The 21,040-nt window shown below is 41.8% G+C and overlaps 1 protein-coding gene across 1 annotated transcript in view; it reads right to left on the bottom strand.

The window, feature by feature from the left end:
• Window positions 1-21,040, bottom strand: part of LOC311107464 (platelet-derived growth factor C-like) — an 80,716-nt gene that overhangs the window by 55,404 nt on the left and 4,272 nt on the right. The window contains exon 2 of the mRNA XM_084149959.1: window positions 320-515. Coding sequence (XP_084006085.1) covers window positions 320-515 — 196 coding nt within the window. The remainder of the gene's footprint in view (window positions 1-319; window positions 516-21,040) is intronic.

Raw genomic sequence — 21,040 nt, forward strand, 5'->3', positions numbered from 1 at the left:
CCATGACATATGTCATGCTCCCCGGCGCACAGCCTCCGCATGCTAACTGAACTGGGGTAGTCCTGATGAAAAGTGTCTAAGCTGGCTAAAACATAGAGTAAAACTAGATAAACTACTACCACTGTAGATGGACATGTAGGCCTACATACTGCATAGTTGCAGTATACTGCGCCGTAATGTCATGGTACATCATGTATTTAATGTAGTTATTAAATGGCACGGTACATCCATCAGGTATACCTCAAGGTAAAACACAACATGCTGACTTGGCTATATTGGCTATTCAATATGTTATATGCCTTTATGTTTATGATCTTACTTGCATATTCCGTCCTCTGGGTCTTCCAGGCCGAACCTCTCGTCGAAGGACAAGTGGATTCTCATGTTGTCACTGTAGGCCACTAGTCTCCAGACCAGCACAGTACTCCTAGGGTAGGTGAATGGGAAGTCCGGACTATGGATAATTCCCTCTCCTACGACTGTGATTATCTTCTCATGCTGGGAATCTTGGACACCTTGGAAAAATTGTTGGGAAATGAGAATGTTACTTTTATGTTATATTTAAGTTGGTAGAAGAGTTGTTTCAGAGAAGATGAGTGTGTAAAAATGAACAGTAATGGTCAACTTCATCCTTGCTGGGGTTGTAATTGCAGTTTTATTTAAGATGTTGGCCATTTCAGGACACATGGTAGAAACCTACTGATACACAAGGCTAAGATAAAAAAATCTATACCATAACTGTTTTTGGATGGCCATTTATTGGAATAGTCAAATACCATACTTAAAACATAAACCTTGTATTCATGTATAAATGGGAAGTGCAATGGGGTGGAAGCGCCAAAACCTCCAATATAATACAACAATAACACAGAAAAAAGATGTGAAAATGAAGAAAATGAATATCTCTGAGGAAAAAGGAAGAATGCACAGACTGTTAAATATGCGAACACCGAACAGATAAATAATAATTTATTACACAGAGGCTACCAGCTAAATTGCTTTTTTATTGAATATTGATCGTCAGAGCCGGATAATATTTAAAAAGTAATAAATGGGAGTAATAAAAGTATAACTTAATGAATGGTTATGAGACCTCTTTATTGAAATGCGGAGACCACGGTTTCATGTTCTGCTAATGCAGCCGACACTGTTTCAGAGAGTTACTGTGGATCAATGAAATTATCCTTGAAGGAATCAACACACACTAAGTTTTTACTCACAACAAGTTGGTTCGGGCCGGTAAGGGAACAAGTAGGAAACAAGGGAAGAAACATTGAACATGTAAGGCCTGCTTGCAATGTAACTCACTATAGTCTCAGTCTGACAAATGAGGGAAATCACTGTAAATTGAATTATATAATCTACTTTTGTTAGTAGAAAAACTGCTACAACATTAATTACAAACACTGAAGCAGGGTGACTTATGATTAGGGCCTGTATTTGAGTGGGCCAATGTTTGTTCTAGTTTGCCATGTGGTATAGTAAAGCATCGGTCCACTGCCGCTGCCTAAACAGAGAATATCAACATATCTATTAGACTTTATTTATTTAGTCAAGTAAATATTAGCCTGAACACTCTCCCGTTTGACAAAAGACGAAGTGTTGCTACAAGCAGCACCTGTGTCCTTCCCTGTAGGTGCAGAGTATTTGAGTGAATTTTACAACCAGAGTGGAAAAAAACTACCTCAAAGCACCTTTCTAACAGACACTATAATTTACGCAAATCTCTTGCTGCTGTCAGCTATGATGCCGCATCTCGTCTCCATAAACTCCTGGAAGGAAGTTTGTTGGACACGGGGGCCATTAAAATGGAAGGTGGTGCTGTGGGTTTTTAACAAGCTCCCCACGCCGGTTGCCCCCGGGACCTGTGGCCAAGGGGTCTTAAATCACACTCCTCCCGCCGCCCCTCTACGCTCCCCCTCTCCATCAGGGCCTGTCACCTCCAGTCACTGCCAATAACCCGTCTCTCTGTCTGCCGCCCCACCGGCCCATAATACACTGCCTGCGTCCCACCTGAGCCCCCATCAACACAACAATAACGAGCTGAACCAATCTCCTAGGAAACAGTGTTGTTATGTCATATACATATTTATAAATAGACAGCCTTGAGAAATAAGAGGAAGGGAAGCTTTTCCTGATGAACAATTGGATTTCAATTGTGCAGGACAGCATAGCATTTCAATTTTCTCAAGAGTCAGGTAAAGACAGCACCATGATGTGAAAAAATCTTACATCTTGCTACCCTAGTATGATTTGACAAGGAATGGTACATTATGCATCGGTAACAGCTGTTTCTGCTGGTGTCGGTCAGACCCTCCAGATCCCTCTTACAGGGGAAATAGCAGGGCGTTAATGGTCTTGGTGAAGGAACGTGCCATTGGAAGTTTCTTAGTGGATTAAATGGATGAGTAACCATTTTGTCGCACTGCATGTGGAGGCATTTGCATTTTAGGACACATTTTGAGTTTAATTACTCTTTATTTTGCAGTATATTTTTAAGAGCCTCATATCTGGCAAGCGTGATTCATGTCCAGCTCATTTGCTTTTGATAGAAACAAAAACACAGGCCATGCTAAGTTTGCCATGAGTGCTGACTGCGCTGGCTCTGGACAATCTCAAAGAATGATTCAATGTCAACCCCAAAACCGTGTTCAGAGAGTCCAAAGACAACATTGCTGACAGAGGGAGTGGTCGACAGAGAGACACTGTGTGTAAGAGTCTGGTCCAAGATCCAACTCGCTTTGATCCACTATAATCCAGGTTTTACATCCATATCTGTGTCGATGACAGTCACAGTCCGTTCTTCTGGCACGAAATACTGCACTGTCGATCACAAATATTAGATCTATAATGGTGATGACACCGCTTGGTGAGATAATGCCTACATCAGACTCTGTCCAAAGACTTTGATGTTTTAATTTAGGGTTGGTGGCAGGCCAGGTAGGAGAGGGAGCGACAATCATGTGAGACACAAATAATAACATGGTAGCACGTCAAAACTTCTCAATCAAACTGCTTCTTTCACAGAAGTCAAAAAATCTTTCCTTCCAACATCAACCACAGCGGGCAAAAAGAAAAGTCACCTTGTTTGGGAAAATGAGCTGTTGCGGCAAGACGATTCTTGCACTCCCCCGGAGATAGAAAAATTACATTTTGTGCAATATCATCCCACACAAAATGTTCCATTACCCTTCAGGCAGTATTTTATGGCTGTACACCTCAGATACACCTCTTCCAGAAGACAAAACACTATGTTCTTAGTCAAAGATAAACAGATCACACTTGTTGCTTCAGCCAATTTTTCTTTGATGTCTTTGATGTCCATAAAAAAGTTTGATAGCTCTTTTAATCTGCCAGTGCAAGTAACGGCAGCACCGGGCCCAATTGACTGACTGCTCGCTTGCTATTCATTGGCTGGCAGGGCCACTAACGGCTATAGAAGCAACAAGTGGATAGGCCCTTTAATGCTATTAAGGCTAGGCCTTCCATCACAATGGCATGTCTTTCATTACCTTCCTATTATATTACAGTGTGGGGAACACAGAGGCTCATAAAGTACATAATGATTAATGGGAAAATATGTGTCCTTTAACACACAACCTCAGATATACAGTAGATGTGGACATGTGGCACAGTAAGCATAGTAGGATACACATGGTTTTAATGTAGGTTGAGCGAACAACCAACCCCATGAAAAACATACTTGGTGCAATTATAAATAGACGTGCATTTGGGACCATTCCCAAACATAATTCCTTGGGGAAAAATCTGTTAAACGCTGAATGGAATGCCTGTTTAATAAGACTGTAATTAAGGGTAGAAATTTCAAAGGAAAATCTGGCCTCACTGTCAGTGAGAAAGAGGGAAGGAGGGGAAAAAGGATTTTTAAAAATGGAGTTTATGCCTTGATGAAAAGGTTTTTAGACACGTGGGGAGAAAAAGTGATATGCTACTCTATCCTCAAAACCAAAAGGGATATTATGTTGCATGTTGAACCTTTAAAAACCACAGTCTGATATACTATACAAATCAAGTTCTATTTGCATGTGAAAATGTCATGGGATGCATTTGGCGCTAGCCCACTGATGGTACAGTTACAGTGTGTCTTTACTGTAATAAATGGGGAGGAGGAAATATGTACTCGAACAATTTTGTTGATCCTTTGTAGTTCATTGCCAGATTCCACTTGCACAAACATTTTATTTGATTACAGTACAGTATGAGATTACAAACAATCTTTATTTTACATACCCATGTTCAACCTCCATTTTCATTATTTTCTCATAAATAATACAGCTTTTATAAGTTGCCCTTTCAACTTTTCCATTAACTGGCCCTCGTTTAGCCACCGCACACATGGACCAGCGTTTCCCCGAAATGCATTTAGCAGCGGTGCACCGGCGCTAGATGGCAAAATGTTTTCAGTGTAAACTTTAAATGACTAAAATATCAAAAACATATATTTTTTATAAAATCATCTTTGAGAACCAACAACCACCAAAATAAGAACTAGACAGAGAGAGAATCTGAAATTCCAAAAATGTATAACGTTTGAGTCACTCAGGTAACATAAGAACAAAGCATAAGCCATTGCAAAATGTGTATAATTGTAGGAAATTTGCTTTGAAACCGCAATTTTTCTCTCAGCCCCATGACAAATGTGTAGAATTGCAGGAAAATAGCTTTAAAACTGTAAAATGTTCTCTCTGTCCCAATGTGTAAAATTGCAGCTTTAAAACAGCAACATTTTGTCTCTGCGGCCAGGAGGAGGGCCTTTAAAACCGTGCCACGCCCCCTTCCCCCCAACACTGCTGGGGGAAACACTGTGGTCCTCTAGGTCTGTCCGTTTCTGGGTGAAACCCAGACTTCCAAATGACCTCACTCTCCAGGTTAACCAATGTCACATAATGATCAGAGGCCTGTCCCCGGAGTGAATTACCTCAAACATGACTTTTCCTTGACCCACTTTTCTTTTTCTCCTGCGAGGAAAGTGTAACCACGATTAAGGGAGGATATGAGTTTGAATAAATAGGCCTATACAGTGCTACCATTGTGCTTTGTTCACACGTTACTGGGTAAACCATTCGGATCTATGCTACCTCTGTTAAACATTAACCTTTCCATGCCCAAAACAGATGACAGTGAGTGAGTGCTCACATGGACATGCACATTGAGGGACATAGAGGGACGCCCACATCCACACTAATATACAATTACCCATAGTCACATTCCACAACACTCATGCATAAATGCTCAATCATACTCAAGAGCATGCACACACATACAATATGAAATTGCAGCCTGTGGGCATGCTCTATGTGTCCTATCACAGTGGAACAACAAAACCTCCTCTGGCTTTGCTGTAACAACACAAAATTATAATGTTTTCATTATCATCATAAATATATCACATTACAGAAACCCTGTAGCAATGAGCTTATCTAGCGGACATGTGGTGTAATATATGTCAAACATAACTTTGGCTCCCCTAATACACCAGCACTATTTATGTCAGACCACAACACACCTCAACTCCCACAAAACAGTTAGCATTCTACTCTGAGTTTAATGGAAGGTTCTCAGAGGTTACAGTAATAATTATCCATTTCAGTTGGCACTGGTTAGAGGTAAACTGTATCTAATTGCTATGGATTGCATTGACATGAGGGTCACGCTTGTTCATTTTCACATGTAACAGCAAAAATCTGACAATTCAACACCGTGCCGCCTGCACCTTTGACTGTCTCGCTTCGGTGTCCGACGTCAAGCCTAAGTGGTCGTGACAGTTATTTCCCTTCCTATAAAACGACACGAGAACCATCAGGGCACTGAATCGAAATAGTTTTTATTTTACCCGTGTTACCCGCTAATCAAAAGTCGTTATGAGTGCCTAAACAACAGTATCCAAGCCGCTTTGCTCAGGTGATGAAACAATACCCAACAATTAATTATTGTTTATTCTTCCTGCTTTCAGGCCAAAGCAATGGCTCGCACATCTGTTGCTTATTACAGCTTAGTGGTGGTTACTACAGGTGCAGTAAATTCCAGGCCTTGCTTTGGGATATTTATTGCCTTTGGGTTTACAGTCGGTCAGACAAAAAGTTGTTGTAACACGGCATGGGATTTTTTCATGCCATTACAAAATAATTTGGCTGCATGGGACCACTGCCTTCTGTAACAATTCAATCTGCCGAGCATATGCTCCTGTATGAGACTAAACATGAAGCTTGACACCTGAATTCCCTGGAGAGGTCACCGATGCTACGGGTGAGGAAGGGAAGACAGAGCACGGCAGGCTGGCTGAGTCATGGCACTGTTTTATGGGTGTAGATGTCTTAATGTGTGTTTGTAGGTGAGTGTATTTGGGTTGGTTTTAGTCTACAAAAGGCATCCTTATGTGAATTGTGTAACTTCCACATCTAAAGACAAGAGTCATGGTCATATACTGACTATGTCTTCTAAAGTAAACCCTTCAACTCACAACATCTTATCTCCTGACAACATGTGAAAACCACTTTGGCTAGTGTCGAAGACAAAATCAATGGTGAACATCACTGAGATTTGATTGAAAGCATGACTCAAACCTTTGACAGCCTACCAGGTGAGGGGGAAATTTCACCCGTCTACCCCAGAGGATATGTACTTTCCCTGGTGTCCTCAGTCAATCACAGCATGGGACCAGGAGTGGCCCTCTGTTAGCACTGCGGATGCTATCGGATGGCCCAACTGGACACCGGGCAAGTCTCTCTCTCTCTCTATCTCTCTCTCTCAGGGCAGACCAACTGTGACGCTTGTGAAAATGCCATGCAGTATCACTATTACAACTTGATGAGTCTATATTTGACTTCAGTCCAACTGTTGCCTTGATGGTACACTGTAAAGCTGTTGCTAACATGGACAGATTGTAAACCTGGCTCTTCAGATTTAGCATACAGTGGGGGAAAAAAGTATTTAGTCAGCCACCAATTGTGCAAGTTCTCCCACTTAAAAAGTTGAGAGAGGCCTGTAATTTTCATCATAGGTACACGTCAACTATGACAGACAAATTGAGGAAAAAAAATCCAGAAATCACATTGTAGGATTTTAAATTAATTTATTTGCAAATTATGGTGGAAAATAAGTATTTGGTCACCTACAAACAAGAACTTCTTCTTTAAGAGGCTCCTCTGTCCTCCACTCGTTACCTGTATTAATGGCACCTGTTTGAACTTGTTATCAGTATAAAATACACCTGTCCACAACCTCAAACAGTCACACTCCAAACTCCACTATGGCCAAGACCAAAGAGCTGTCAAAGGACACCAGAAACAAAATTGTAGACCTGTACCAGGCTGGGAAGACTGAATCTGCAATAGGTAAGCAGCTTGGTTTGAAGAAATCAACTGTGGGAGCAATTATTAGGAAATGGAAGACATACAAGACCACTGATAATCTCCCTTGATCTGGGGCTCCACGCAAGATCTCACCCCGTGGGGTCAGAATGATCACAACGGTGAGCAAAAATCCCAGAACCACACGGGGGTACCTAGTGAATGACCTGCAGAGAGCTGGGACCAAAGTAACCAAGCTTACCATCAGTAACACACTACGCCGCCAGGGACTCAAATCCTGCAGTGCCAGACGTGTCCCCCTGCTTAAGCCAGTACATGTCCAGGCCCGTCTGAAGTTTGCTAGAGTGCATTTGGATGATCCAGAAGAGGATTGGGAGAATGTCATATGGTCAGATGAAACCAAAATAGAACTTTTTGGTAAAAACTCAACTCGTCGTGTTTGGAGGACAAAGAATGCTGAGTTGCAGCCAAAGAACACCATACCTACTGTGAAGCATGGGGGTGGAAACATCATGCTTTGGGCCTGTTTTTCTGCAAAGGGACCAGGACGACGGATCCGTGTAAAGGAAAGAATGAATGGGGCCATGTATCGTGAGATTTTGAGTGAAAACCTCCTTCCATCAGCAAGGGCATTGAAGATGAAACGTGGCTGGGTCTTTCAGCATGACAATGATCCCAAACACACCACCCGGGCAACGAAGGAGTGGCTTCGTAAGAAGCATTTCAAGGTCCTGGAGTGGCCTAGCCAGTCTCCAGATCTCAACCCCATAGAAAATCTTTGGAGGGAGTTGAAAGTCTGTGTTGCCCAGCGACAGCCCCAAAACATCACTGCTCTAGAGGAGATCTGCATGGAGGAATGGGCCAAAATACCAGCAACAGTGTGTGAAAACCTTGTGAAGACTTACAGAAAACTTTTGACCTGTGTCATTGCCAACAAAGGGTATATAACAAAAAGTATTGAGAAACTTTTGTTATTGACCAAATACTTATTTTCCACCATAATTTGCAAATAAATTCATAAAAAATCCTACAATGTGATTTTCTGGATTTTTTTTCCTCATTTTGTCTGTCATAGTTGACGTGTACCTATGATGAAAATTACAGGCCTCTCTCATCTTTTTAAGTGGGAGAACTTGCACAATTGGTGGCTGACTAAATACTTTTTTTTCCCCACTGTATTTGGCAAGTTTACAGGGACCATGTTCGTGCCCTTGATGTACACAGTTTGAGGAAATGTCAAGACCTTTTTATTTTTATGGGATGCCTGAAGCTATGTATTGGTGATTCCTGAAAATGGCATCCAAAATCCAAGATGGAGGGTATTTGGATTGAACAATTAGAATGAGTTTGAGGGAATCTGGATTGAACCATTGGATTGCCTGCACACCCTCCAGGTATTCCAGGCACAGTATTATGGCGGCCTAAGAGCTCTGTGAAATATTGATTAATTCACATGAAATTCACATTAATACAGGCAAGCATGTTTTTTTTATGACTCAGAAACACATACCCCTGGGTAAAATGAAGACATATGAAACACTCAGGCTCAAACAGGGCTTTAGAAGTGCGTGCCACTGCAGGATTCGCATTACTTTGAGTAATAAAGGGGCATAATCTATAAATCTCTGTAACAAATCACTCAGTTTAAAGGCATGGTCCTGAGAGAAACAAACGTAATTTGAACATTAACCGCAATTTGTTGAACGTTAGCCGAGGTGATGAGGTCTTCTTCTATACTCACCCTGCCAGCGTGCGTGTGAGAGCGTGTGAGCACATGCGGTTGTGTGAAAATGAGACACACCAAAGCTAAATTGAACTCTTTCGACACTTCGGCTCTTGCCATTCTAGTGACTGAATCGTACAGATGAAGGATCTTCATTTGATCACCCTGTTGCAGAAGAACCTGTCAAACTTTTAAACAGTATATTTTAGGTTTAAAGAGGCTTCTGATTTTTTGAATTTCCACTTTGAAATGTCAGATTTTCCCTTATAACCCCTACAAAAATCATCCATTAATTATACTCACATAACAATTCACATTTGTTGCAGCAGGGTTATTTTCCTGTTGTAGCAAACTGGCTCAAATTAAGATCCTACATCTGTACGCCACACAAGGGCTCTGCTCCAGTTACAAATGGTTCCTGTCCCTCAACAATTTGGGCAACCCTCTAATTAGTGCAGACACTCATGTCTGGCCTCTTCAAAAAGAAGATCAGGTGTCGCTTCTTCCGCCTCACTAATACTTTCACTACAGGATTTATATTTGCGTGCAGGCAACAGCTTGACCCCATGGATTCTGACCCTTAACCCCTAGGTCCGCACTTAGACATGACATCACCTGTGTGCCAACCATCACAGAGAAGCACAAGCTGCTATCTGATCAATCCCACAGAATGGCTTCTTTTGTATTTAAGAATAACAATTATGCTCATCATTTTGACAGTGTTAAGTTGTTAGATACGGATGAACAGTTGAACGTTTTCATGGTGTAAAATACTTCTACTGGGAGTGACAGCGACAGCTTGCGAACTGTAACCAGTCCTCACAATCAAACTTATCTTTTACAAATGTATCTTTTGTGGGACACTGTCAAAGCTGTTATCTATAGCTTGTTGGCTAAATCAAAGGCAGTCTAGTTATCCAGAAAAGTATATCAGACCTTCCAAATGCTAAAACAAACACTGCCATTGTTGGCGGGACAGATTTGCCTTAATTTCTGCATTAGCTGTCAAAATGAGTAGATATCAAAGATAATTCACAGAAGACGTAATAGGTTAGGAGGAGAATGGGAGGTTCGAGACGTGTCTTACAAACACCGGGAGACAAGCCTAACCCTCTGTCTGGCTCAGCACCAGCCCGTTGACAGACAGGCCAAATCTTTTTTAAAGTTCTCTCCACAGCTGTGAGGTCTTATGGCGGAGGCTGCTCCGGGCCCCTTTGTAGTCACATCTGTTGAAACGGACAGCTGGATGTTTGGAGTAAATTACAGTTTTATCTGGGCAGGCCTTATTGGTACACAGCTTGAGTCTCAAGATCCACATACTGCTATTTAAGGCTGATTAGAGATCCAGGTTGTTGGATAGAGTTGGACACTGAAGACAGACGTGTGATTGTAGTCCCACTTTGTACATAGCAGCTCTTTAGACCCAAAAACAGAACACTCAATTCGAAATGACCACCTTGAAATAGTTCCACAGTGGAGTTCTTGATAACGTGTGAAGTTAACGTATAAGAGAGGTGGGGTGAACTTTTGAGATTATTTTAACACAGAAAGTGCCCAACTCTGGGCTGGTAACTAATTGGTTGGCTATATCTCCGGTTGCAGCTTGGACAATACTCACATTCACACTCCACGGAGAGCCTCAGCTTCACACATGTTCCTCCCACAGTCCATTACCTGTAATCTTAGTTTATAAATGAAAAGCTCTACTTGTGACTTCTCACCAAAGACCACACTGATTTCATTTTCCTACGTCATGCCCTTGAAAACAGATTGCAGCCACCTACAGCAGCCGGAGATTGAAAAGTTGGGAGGTTCATTTTTGCTAAATGTAGGTACATAAAAAAACAGAATTTATGAGCAACCCTTTAATACGCTTGGAGATATGCAAGTGAATCTGGGCAAAGCTTTTCAAAAGGTCTAACGTGATATTCAGCTGCAGATGTTTTTTTTTAAATAATCCTAGCCAGGAAAGGGGTGACAAGCACCGAAGAACATTTTAATCTGGGCAATTAAAAAACAAATGTTATGGCTCTGCTTTTGTCTCCGAGATATAGATCTGTTTCTTTAAGAGGGTTACCCTGTACTTCTAATTAATGACCGCCCCACCAGGCTCCCATAACCCAGAGTCCAGCTGTCTGGGGAAGGGAAGCAGCAGTGGGGATCGAGTGGCCTGAGAGCCCAAGGTAATGAAAGTAGGGAGTCAGCCGATTACTTTCCATTGCCCGAGAGCCAAAACTCTATGTCTTACTAAATATGGACGTTGTGTGTGTGTTTGTGCAGTTTTCCCATCACTTTCAACTTGGCATATCTTGGCTTTGTAAAGCCAAGCATATTTGTACATGGTTATTTAGATTAGTTGACCTAAGTAGCAGTTTGATGGTTACAAAATGGAAACTAATGTTTTTTAGTGCAAAAGTCTGCAAGGGGCACTGACTTCATTCCTGCAGGTGAGTAAGTAAGTTAGTTTCTGTATACTCAGCAGCTCAGAGCAGTAATCATGACCCCCTGATATAATCATAATGTGGTCAGTTAACAGATGTTTTCATCTGTTGCCCACACAGTTAATGAATGAACTCACAATATTGTTTCTATGTACTATATTTGGTCAGTTCTATGCTCCATGCTGGGTGACAGGTCACATGTACCATCAATTCCACCTCAGGATCTTTGTTCTACTTGGTGAAGTTTGATACCTACTGACTGTTTGAATGATGAGCCATTGTAGAATAGACATACTATTGAATAACCTTCACCCCTAACCTCACATAGTCCACCGACCCCATTCCTGCTCTACTTTCGCCCTAATCCAGCCATTAGTCCCTACAGTACAGTACATTACCCTTCATTAGTCCCTACAGTACAGTACAATACATTACCCTTCATTAGTCCCTACAGTACAGTACAGTACCCTTCATTAGTCCCTACAGTACAGTACAGTACATTACCCTTCATTAGTCCCTACAGTACAGTACATTACCCTTCATTAGTCCCTACAGTACAGTTAGTGCTGAGCGATTAGTACTTTTTGAGGTCAGTTCAGTTCAAGGTTTGATTATTTAAAAAATAATCACGATCTTCGATTTCGGTTTCAATTACTTAATTTTTTTAACATTAAATGCCCTATGAATTATGTGGTCTAAGGCTCTGCATCGCAGAGCTAGCTGTGCTACTAGAGATCCTGGTTCGAATCCAGGCTCTGTCGTAGCCGTCCGCGACCGGGAGACCCACGGGGCGGCGCACAATTGGCCCAGCGTCGTCCAGGGTAGGGGAGGGAATGGCCGGCAGGGATGTAGCTCAGTTGGTAGAGCATGGCGTTTGCAACTCCAGGTTTGTGGGTTCGATTCTCACGGGGGGCCAGTATGATTATTATTTTTATTTTTTATGTACGCACTCACTAACTGTAAGTCGCTCTGGATAAGAGTGTCTGCTAAATGACTAAATAAAATGTTTTTTTTTAAATGTAACAGAAAAAAACTATTAATAAAAGTCTCATGATGGTAGTGACTGCCATTACTGCCTATCACATATTAACCATAATATATTTACATTACTTTAATAAAATATTTCAGTTGTGTATATTACATTAGTTTTATTTGATGACTTTATTATTTAATTCCAAGTCAACCTCTCACCTCTATAGAACTAACGAAATGGAATTCAAATAATTCAACAGACATCGGTCTATTCGTTTAATTAAATCCAACAAAATAACCAACATTTTGGTTAATCGTTCAGCACTAAGCACATTACCCTTCATTAGTCCCTACAGTACAGTACATTACGCCTCAAAGCCCAACGCACATGGCCTTCAATTAAACCCAATGATATGGCCTTTCACCCGCCCCCGGCCTCCACCCACCAAAACATACACTTACTTTGACTAATGCCTGAGGAGTACTTAGGGCAGGGGTTCCCCAACTGGTGGTTTCATTTGGCCCCCAAAGTTTGGCCCCCAAAGTTTTCTGAGCAAAATTATATATATATATATACATACAGTGGGGAGAACATGTATTTGATACACTGCCGATTTGGCAGATTTTCCTACTTACAAAGCATGTAGAGGTCTGTAATTTTTATCATAGGTACACTTCAACTGTAAGTGATGGAATCTAAAACAAAAATCCAGAAAATCACATTGTATGATTTTTAAGTAATTAATTTGCATTTTATTGCATGACATAAGTATTTGATACATCAGAAAAGCAGAACTTAATATTTGGTACAGAAACCTGTTTGCAATTACAGAGATCATACGTTTCCTGTAGGTCTTGACCAGGTTTGCACACACTGCAGCAGGGATTTTGGCCCACTCCTCCATACAGACCTTCTCCAGATCCTTCAGGTTTTGGGGCTGTCGCTGAGCAATACAGACTTTCAGCTCCCTCCAAAGATTTTCTATTGGGTTCAGGTCTGGAGACTGGCTAGGCCACTCCAGGACCTTGAGATGCTTCTTACGGAGCCACTCCTTAGTTGCCCTGGCTGTGTGTTTCGGTCGTTGTCATGCTGGAAGACCCAGCCACGACCCATCTTCAATGCTCTTACTGAGGGAAGGAGGTTGTTGGCCAAGATCTCGCGATACATGGCCCCATCCATCCTCCCCTCAATATGGTGCAGTCGTCCTGTCCCCTTTGCAGAAAAGCATCCCCAAAGAATGATGTTTCCACCTCCATGCTTCACGGTTGGGGTGGTGATCTTGGGGTTGTACTCATCCTTCTTCTTCCTCCAAACACGGCGAGTGGAGTTTAGACCAAAAAGCTCTATTTTTGTCTCATCAGACCACATGACCTTCTCCCATTCCTCCTCTGGATCATCCAGATGGTCATTGGCAAACTTCAGACGGGCCTGGACATGCGCTGGCTTGAGCAGGGGGACCTTGCGTGCACTGCAGGATTTTAATCCATGACGGCGTAGTGTGTTACTAATCGTTTTCTTTGAGACTGTGGTCCCAGCTCTCTTCAGGTCATTGACCAGGTCCTGCCGTGTAGTTCTGGGCTGATCCCTCACCTTCCTCATGATCATTGATGCCCCATGAGGTGACATCTTGCATGGAGCCCCAGATCGAAGGTGATTGACCGTCATCTTGAACTTCTTCCATTTTCTAATAATTGCGCCAACAGTTGTTGCCTTCTCACCAAGCTGCTTGCCTATTGTCCTGTAGCCTATCCCTAATGTCCTTACACAGCTCTCTGGTCTTGGCCATTGTGGAGAGGTTGGAGTCTGTTTGATTGAGTGTGTGGACAGGTGTCTTTTATACAGATAACAAGTTCAAGCAGGTGCAGTTAATACAGGTAATGAGTGGAGAACAGGAGGGCTTCTTAAAGAAAAACTAACAGGTCTGTGAGAGCCGAAATTCTTACTGGTTGGTAGGTGATCAAATACTTATGTCATGCAATAAAATGCAAATTAATTACTTAAAAATCATACAATGTGATTTTCTGGATTTTTGTTTTAGATTCCGTCTCTCACAGTTGAAGTGTACCTATGATACAAATTACAGACCTCTACATGCTTTGTAAGTAGGAAAACCTGCAAAATCGGCAGTGTATCAAATACTTGTTCTCCCCACTGTATATATATATATATTTTTTTTTTTGGACATAAGACTGTAAAAACACCAGGAAATCAGCTCCAAGTGATTTTAATTTAAGAAATCTGTTCCCAAGTATTCTCACGCATAATAGAGAGACACATGATTGATCGTACACAAATGTAAGCAAGGTTTGAAATGATTATGTTTTAGTCAAACAGTCTACATATTATTTGTAATTATGTTCCGGCCCACCAACCATCCGCTCAACAACAAAAAAAATCATGCTTCTGAATCTAGTTGATGATCCCTGATTTAGGTGATGTTGTGCGAACAAGTGAAATATCTCATTTTGTACATTTCAGTTTCCTTAAACTGAAGGCTGTAAATGACATAGGCAGACGAGTGCTAAACACTCAGTGTTCAGTTCCCTTTTTAACAGCCTCCACAGGTCATTAAGCTTCTGACTGTCCCAATTCGTCAAAGGGCCCACAGCCTTTTTCACTTAACTGTGGCTGCTAATAAAACAGGTGCTAAATCATGTGTGTCTGTTTTCCTCCAAAAATAACCCATTGCATAAGACAAACGTTAGAGAAAAAAATTATACAAATGCGGAATTATAATAGCAGAAACCAGTACTAAAAGCTTTGATTTTTATCTTTAGAGATCATTAATATTCATGTGCGAATGCACTTACAGCAAAAATTGCTGTCTAATTTCCTCCTAGATGGATGCCTGAGAAAACAGAGGTTTGCTCTAAAGCACTCTTACATTCAAATGCAGTCTTAGAAATGCTAATTTCCATCTTGGTAAACATGTTATGTTATGAGAAGAAACTGCAGTTACTGTATTTCTAGAGATGGGACGAGCCCATTTTATGACCTGGTTAAAAAAAAAAAAGGTACATTAGTAATTGCTTCAGGGTGAAAGGGACAAAGGGCATGTCTCAAAGTTCTGATGTTGCTGCCTCTCTTCCTGTCATCGACTTCAACTGTTCAAACCTAAAAACTGTGGAGGTGAAATAATATGGAGGATGCCTGCTGTAGCTCTCACCTGTCTAGTTCTTTCACATCATTGCAGTAGAGACAAGGAGTGGAAGCCTCAAGGAGAGGACTACTGAGACACCCATAGAGCACTATAATTTAAAGGATGTTGAAAGGGCAGATATTATGTAACTACTTTGATTGACTGAAGTATTTTTTTCCTTCTTTTAAGCTCACTATTATTACTCATGATTTGTTCTTTAATGATGTCAGGTCTTTAATGAGGTCAGGTTTTTGCTAATACCGCCTTTCTCTTCATGTTTGCCTTTTTTATACACTGGAAGGTAAGATTTTTTCACAGGTGTGGTGTTGACGTGTTGTATGTACAGTACATTTGACACACCCTGACTGCCCTACAGTTCCTCTAGCTACTTGAACCATATGGGTGCACTCAAGATGAAAGATTCCTCTTGATTTGTCATTCATCATCTTGAGGAAGTTAGTTTAGTGAGATTAAAGAAATCACAGAAGTAGATTACAAATGCATTTTAGGAAATGATAGCAAAACAACATCCATTATAACAATGTCACGCCTTGAAATGTCAAAAAGTATATCTTGAGGCGTTTGAATTTAGCTCCACCTGTCACACTTTCACTCTGTCAGATATTGAGAAAACAAACAGCGCCATGTATGATTATTTTCACAGCTCCACACCATGACATTACACAGGATACTCTTCTCTTGCTGAGGTAACACTCATGTGTCTAGTACCTTCACACTCACGTCACTGTACTGGCATGGGGTCCATTCCTTTTGGGACAAGTTGCTACATGCTCTCAATTGTGAGTATTGTAATGTTGCCAAGAACAATGTGGACAGACAATCAAATCACTTCCGAATACAGCCTCAATATCTGACTTCTTAAACTGATTACAGTCGATATAAGATGAAAAGTTATTACTTGGCCCACTTCTTACAAATTATTGTGGTACTAATATGCATGATTACAGTATGTTAGGGTTATGATTGTTATGTTGGTACCCCAGGACCACAGTATATTATTTACCATCACTATGTACATAGTATCTGACTCATTACTGGGACTATAAATATCCATTGCCACCATCTGATCTCCAATCTGTGCCAGATACAAGCCAACTCAATGACCTAAGGCCTGTCAACAGGTGGGAGGGGAGACAAATTGTAGAACAAACATTGTCCATCAAGCTGAGTAGAATGAAAGATGGAGTTTGACAAATGGGGTGACATGATAGATTGGGTTATTTTAATGCTGTTATCTATGAGAAACAGCTGAGCAGATATTTGGCTTGCCGGTGGGGGAAAAGAAAAAAGGGCGTCACACCTTTACTGATAACCGGCTGACCGGTCACCAGACTGCAATTGATTCAGATGGAGATTGGTTGATAAATTAGGCCTCCCTTCAGGCGATGCCGTGGCTCAATCTTTACCTAGTTGTCCTTTTTCCACCCTGACTTCATTGTCAGTAGCTACGCATGTGTTAGCACTAGAACGGACTGTTGCCAAAAGGGATGATTGCCCGTTGCTAATGTTTCCAAATGTATCACCTCATGATTGATACCCTCCTTGGGTTATTAGGATTGGGAGTGAAAAGCCTGAGACAATGTTAAGCTTTTTTATATCAACATCTGCTGCCAATGAGACAGACCTAGCCTTGCTCCATTACAATCAGTCTGCTAAATCAATGTGCCTTCATCAAAAAAAGGAGATTCCCGAATACATTGACAGGCCATTCGGTCCACACCGCGCACCACATGTATCTCCAGAACACAGTTGCTCAAATCATTACAGTGAGTCTTAACGAAGAGCTAGCTAACAGCCCACTGTGCATTTCATTCCATTTGGGCTCTGGTAAATGGATACCCCTCCCAGGGGACCTAGTGTGGGTACTGAGAGGGGCAGCATATGTGTAGTGTACTGAAAACCTATTTGTGCTTTGGGAAAAGCCATGCATTCTCCAAATAGTATGTGTGATTGGGTTACGGACTCCGTATGCTAGTGGCATACTGTCATATACCAAATCCCACCATGTGCAAGGCGATATAATCCAGCTACCCGGGACACTGGCAAACCCGTGATTACTGGGACAGGTGCTTTTTCACTTTTCCTATAAATGTATTATGGCTGGCATATTTCTGGTCTTAGGTTAATGGTTTCTCGATTTTTCTCACTCAGTTCAAATGACAAGCAAGGCAGAAACAGTCAGGATTTTATTTCTATAGATCCACTTGAATTATAGTATAGCTTAAGTAAGTCAAACGGAGAGCAAGCAAGACAGAAACAAAATATGAACCATATTATGTGAACTCATTGTACCTTCCTCAATGGTTCAAGGAACAACGCATGGAGCCAAAGCTAAGTCATTAAAAACAGAGTGGAACTATGCATGATTAATCATCATTTTGAACTGCATCAAGCTACCCTCCTCACTCACTCACTCACTCACTCACTCACCTAGCTATATGAGGCCAGGCATGTGAGAACAACTGATGAGGGGCTCCTGTAAAACTCTTAACAGTATATAAGCTCTATACGTGACCCCATAAGAGACAGTGGACGGAATACAGCACTAATACTTATTTTCCATGTTCAGACTTCACATCTCAACCTGCAGAGAGAAGTTGATCTTGCTCTGATATCGTAACTCATGCGTAGCGGATCATGCATCACTATCTCTCAGAATTACATTAGAAATTAGCTCAGTTGAGATAACAAATGCCTCGAAAAATTTACAGCATATCCCATAAATGTGAAGAGAGGACTTTGTTTGCTGTGTTTCAAACATAGTGGCACCTTCAGATTGTTACAGTGGAGGAGAACATGCGGGTGGAACAGAGGGATTGGTGCCAGACTGCTGGGTCGGTAGCATATTTCCTACCAGTGGGTGTCTTTCATCTCAGTCCTGCCACCCTGATCCATGCCAAAAGTGAGGCTACATTGTTCTTTTTTGGTGTGTGTGGGCTGCTGGATGCATATATTGGAGTCACGCTTGTAAAACAATCAAAGATGTATTAAGGAAATCCATGGTCACAATGGGAGTTGTCAGGAATAATTGATCAGAATGGTCATTTGTGAATACAGTATCCTCGAAAAGTTCTACAGCTGCACCATCGAGAGCATCCTGACTGGTTGCATCACCGCCTAGTATGGCAACTGCTCGGCCTCCGACCGCAAGGCACTACAGAGGGTAGTGCGTACGGCCCAGTACATCACTGGGGCCAAGTTTCCTGCCATCCAGGACCTCTATACCAGGCGGTGTCAGAGGAAGGTCCTCAAAATTGTCAAAGACTCCAGCCACCCTAGTCATAGACTGTTCTCTCTGCTACCACACGGCAAGCGGTACCGGAGCGCCAAGTCTAGGTCCAAAAGGCTTCTCAACAGCGTCTACCCCCAAGCCATAAGACTCCTGAACAGCTAATCATGGCTACCCGGACTACTTGCACGGCCCCCCCCACCCACACCCCCACCCCATCTTTTTACGCTGCTGCTACTCTGTTAATTATTTATGCATAGTCACTTTAACTCTACCCACATGTACATATTACCTCAACTACCTCAACTAGCCGGTGCCCCCACACATTGACTCTGCACCGGTACCCCCCTGTATATAGCCTCCCTACTGTTATTTTATTTTACTTCTGCTCTTTTTTTTCCAACACTTTTGTTGTTGTTTTATTTTACTTTTTTATTTAAAAAATAAATGCATTGTTGGTTAAGGGCTGTAAGTAAGCATTTCACGGTAATGTCTACACCTGTTGTATTCGGCGCATGCGGCAAATAACATTTGATTTGATTTGACAGTAGTCTGGTTTGCTGCCTGGTCAATGATTGAAACAAAATATGTGTTTACATATCACATCTACTGAGTAATTAATGTTCTGTGAACATTTAGCATAGCGACCACTGACCAGTCCCTCACTAACCAGCTATGATCTCCTACCAAAGCAATAATACTTTGTTCCCTTCTCTGCAACATTCAAGCACAGAATCAACAGCAAATGTTGCATCTGCCACTCCCAATCCATCTCTATATTAGAAGCCACAGCTGCACAACTTTTCAGTCCTTGTCCGGGGTCACGCTCCTTGTCAATCAATCGCAAGGTGATGGCCGAGCCCCGCGCAGTGAAGTGGAGATGGAACAGGACACTTTCAAATAGTTCTCTGACAGGGGTCGATGACATCTGCCAAACTATGTAGACATACCCTCCAGAGATGGTAACCAAGGTCAACTCATCACATCTACCCTCTGCCAAAATTGTAAGTCCAATGGAATTCAGTTTGCTTTCAAAACAGCTAATATCCCCCACAGACGGCTTAAGTCTATGTTAGTGCAGGGCTGTTCCAGTGATGTACTAATCGCAGGTTGACGTTTATTGTCATGAGTCTTGCCCTGGAGGCAGAACTGAGCGGTTTCCGCTAGATGGGCCAGCTGCAAAGTCAAAATTGGCTATATCATAAAAACTAATGAAAACAAAAATTAGCTTTCGGTCTTAATTTAAGGTTAGGGTTAGACATTAGGGTTAGCAGTGTGGCTAAGGTTAGGGTTTAAGGTTAAAATCAGATTTTATGACTTTGTGGCTGTACCAGCTAGTGACCACTCTGCAGAGCTGCCTCCAGTACATTAGTCATCTCAATAAATGCCAACCTGCGTACTAATCCTTAAACACAGGTACAGGTAACCCAAATGTAATACGTTTGGAAGCGTCAATATGAGCTACATTGAGAGGAAGCAACAGCAAGAATGATAATGCCCTAATTACCCAATAGTAATCCACTGGTCCTCTGTAGCTCAATTGGTAGAGCATGGCGCTTGTAACGCCAGGGTAGTGGGTTCGATCCCCGGGACCAAACATACGTAAAAATGTATGCACACATGACTGTAAGTCGCTTTGGATAAAAGCGTCTGCTAAATGGCATATTATTATTATTATTATTATATTTACACGCCACATTTCATTTTCTCTCGTGTAGTCGTTTCAGAAATGATTTCTTCTTGAGACATTTTCCAAGGAAATGTCGGCCTATGCAATGTTTCATGTAACGACACAATAGTTACATGTAGCCTATTTCACCTCAATGACCTGAGTAAGGTCAATGTTTTTGAAAATGCCAAGGGATTATTTCAAGTGTGCAATGAGCACATAAACCACTAGCAGCAGTGCAGCTGAGAAACAAGAGACTTGAGGAAAAGATGCTGCCCAGGAGTATATGACAGGTACTTGCGCTGACAGGTTATCCTGACTTGAGGCAGACATACTCCACCCTTCATGTCTAGACTGCACCGGGCAGACTTTCTTCTCTCTCATTCAATGTCAATGTTAGCGTTGGGCTATTTACAGTGGCGTGTTTATATGACCAAATTTATGTGCTCTTGATATTTTGGTCTCCTCTGGGAAACATGGTGCTTGGACTCAGTGCTCGGCTCCAAACCGAATA

This window comes from Coregonus lavaretus, assembly GCF_964263955.1.
Source record: "Coregonus lavaretus genome assembly, chromosome: 32".
NCBI classification, from domain to species: domain Eukaryota; kingdom Metazoa; phylum Chordata; class Actinopteri; order Salmoniformes; family Salmonidae; genus Coregonus; species Coregonus lavaretus.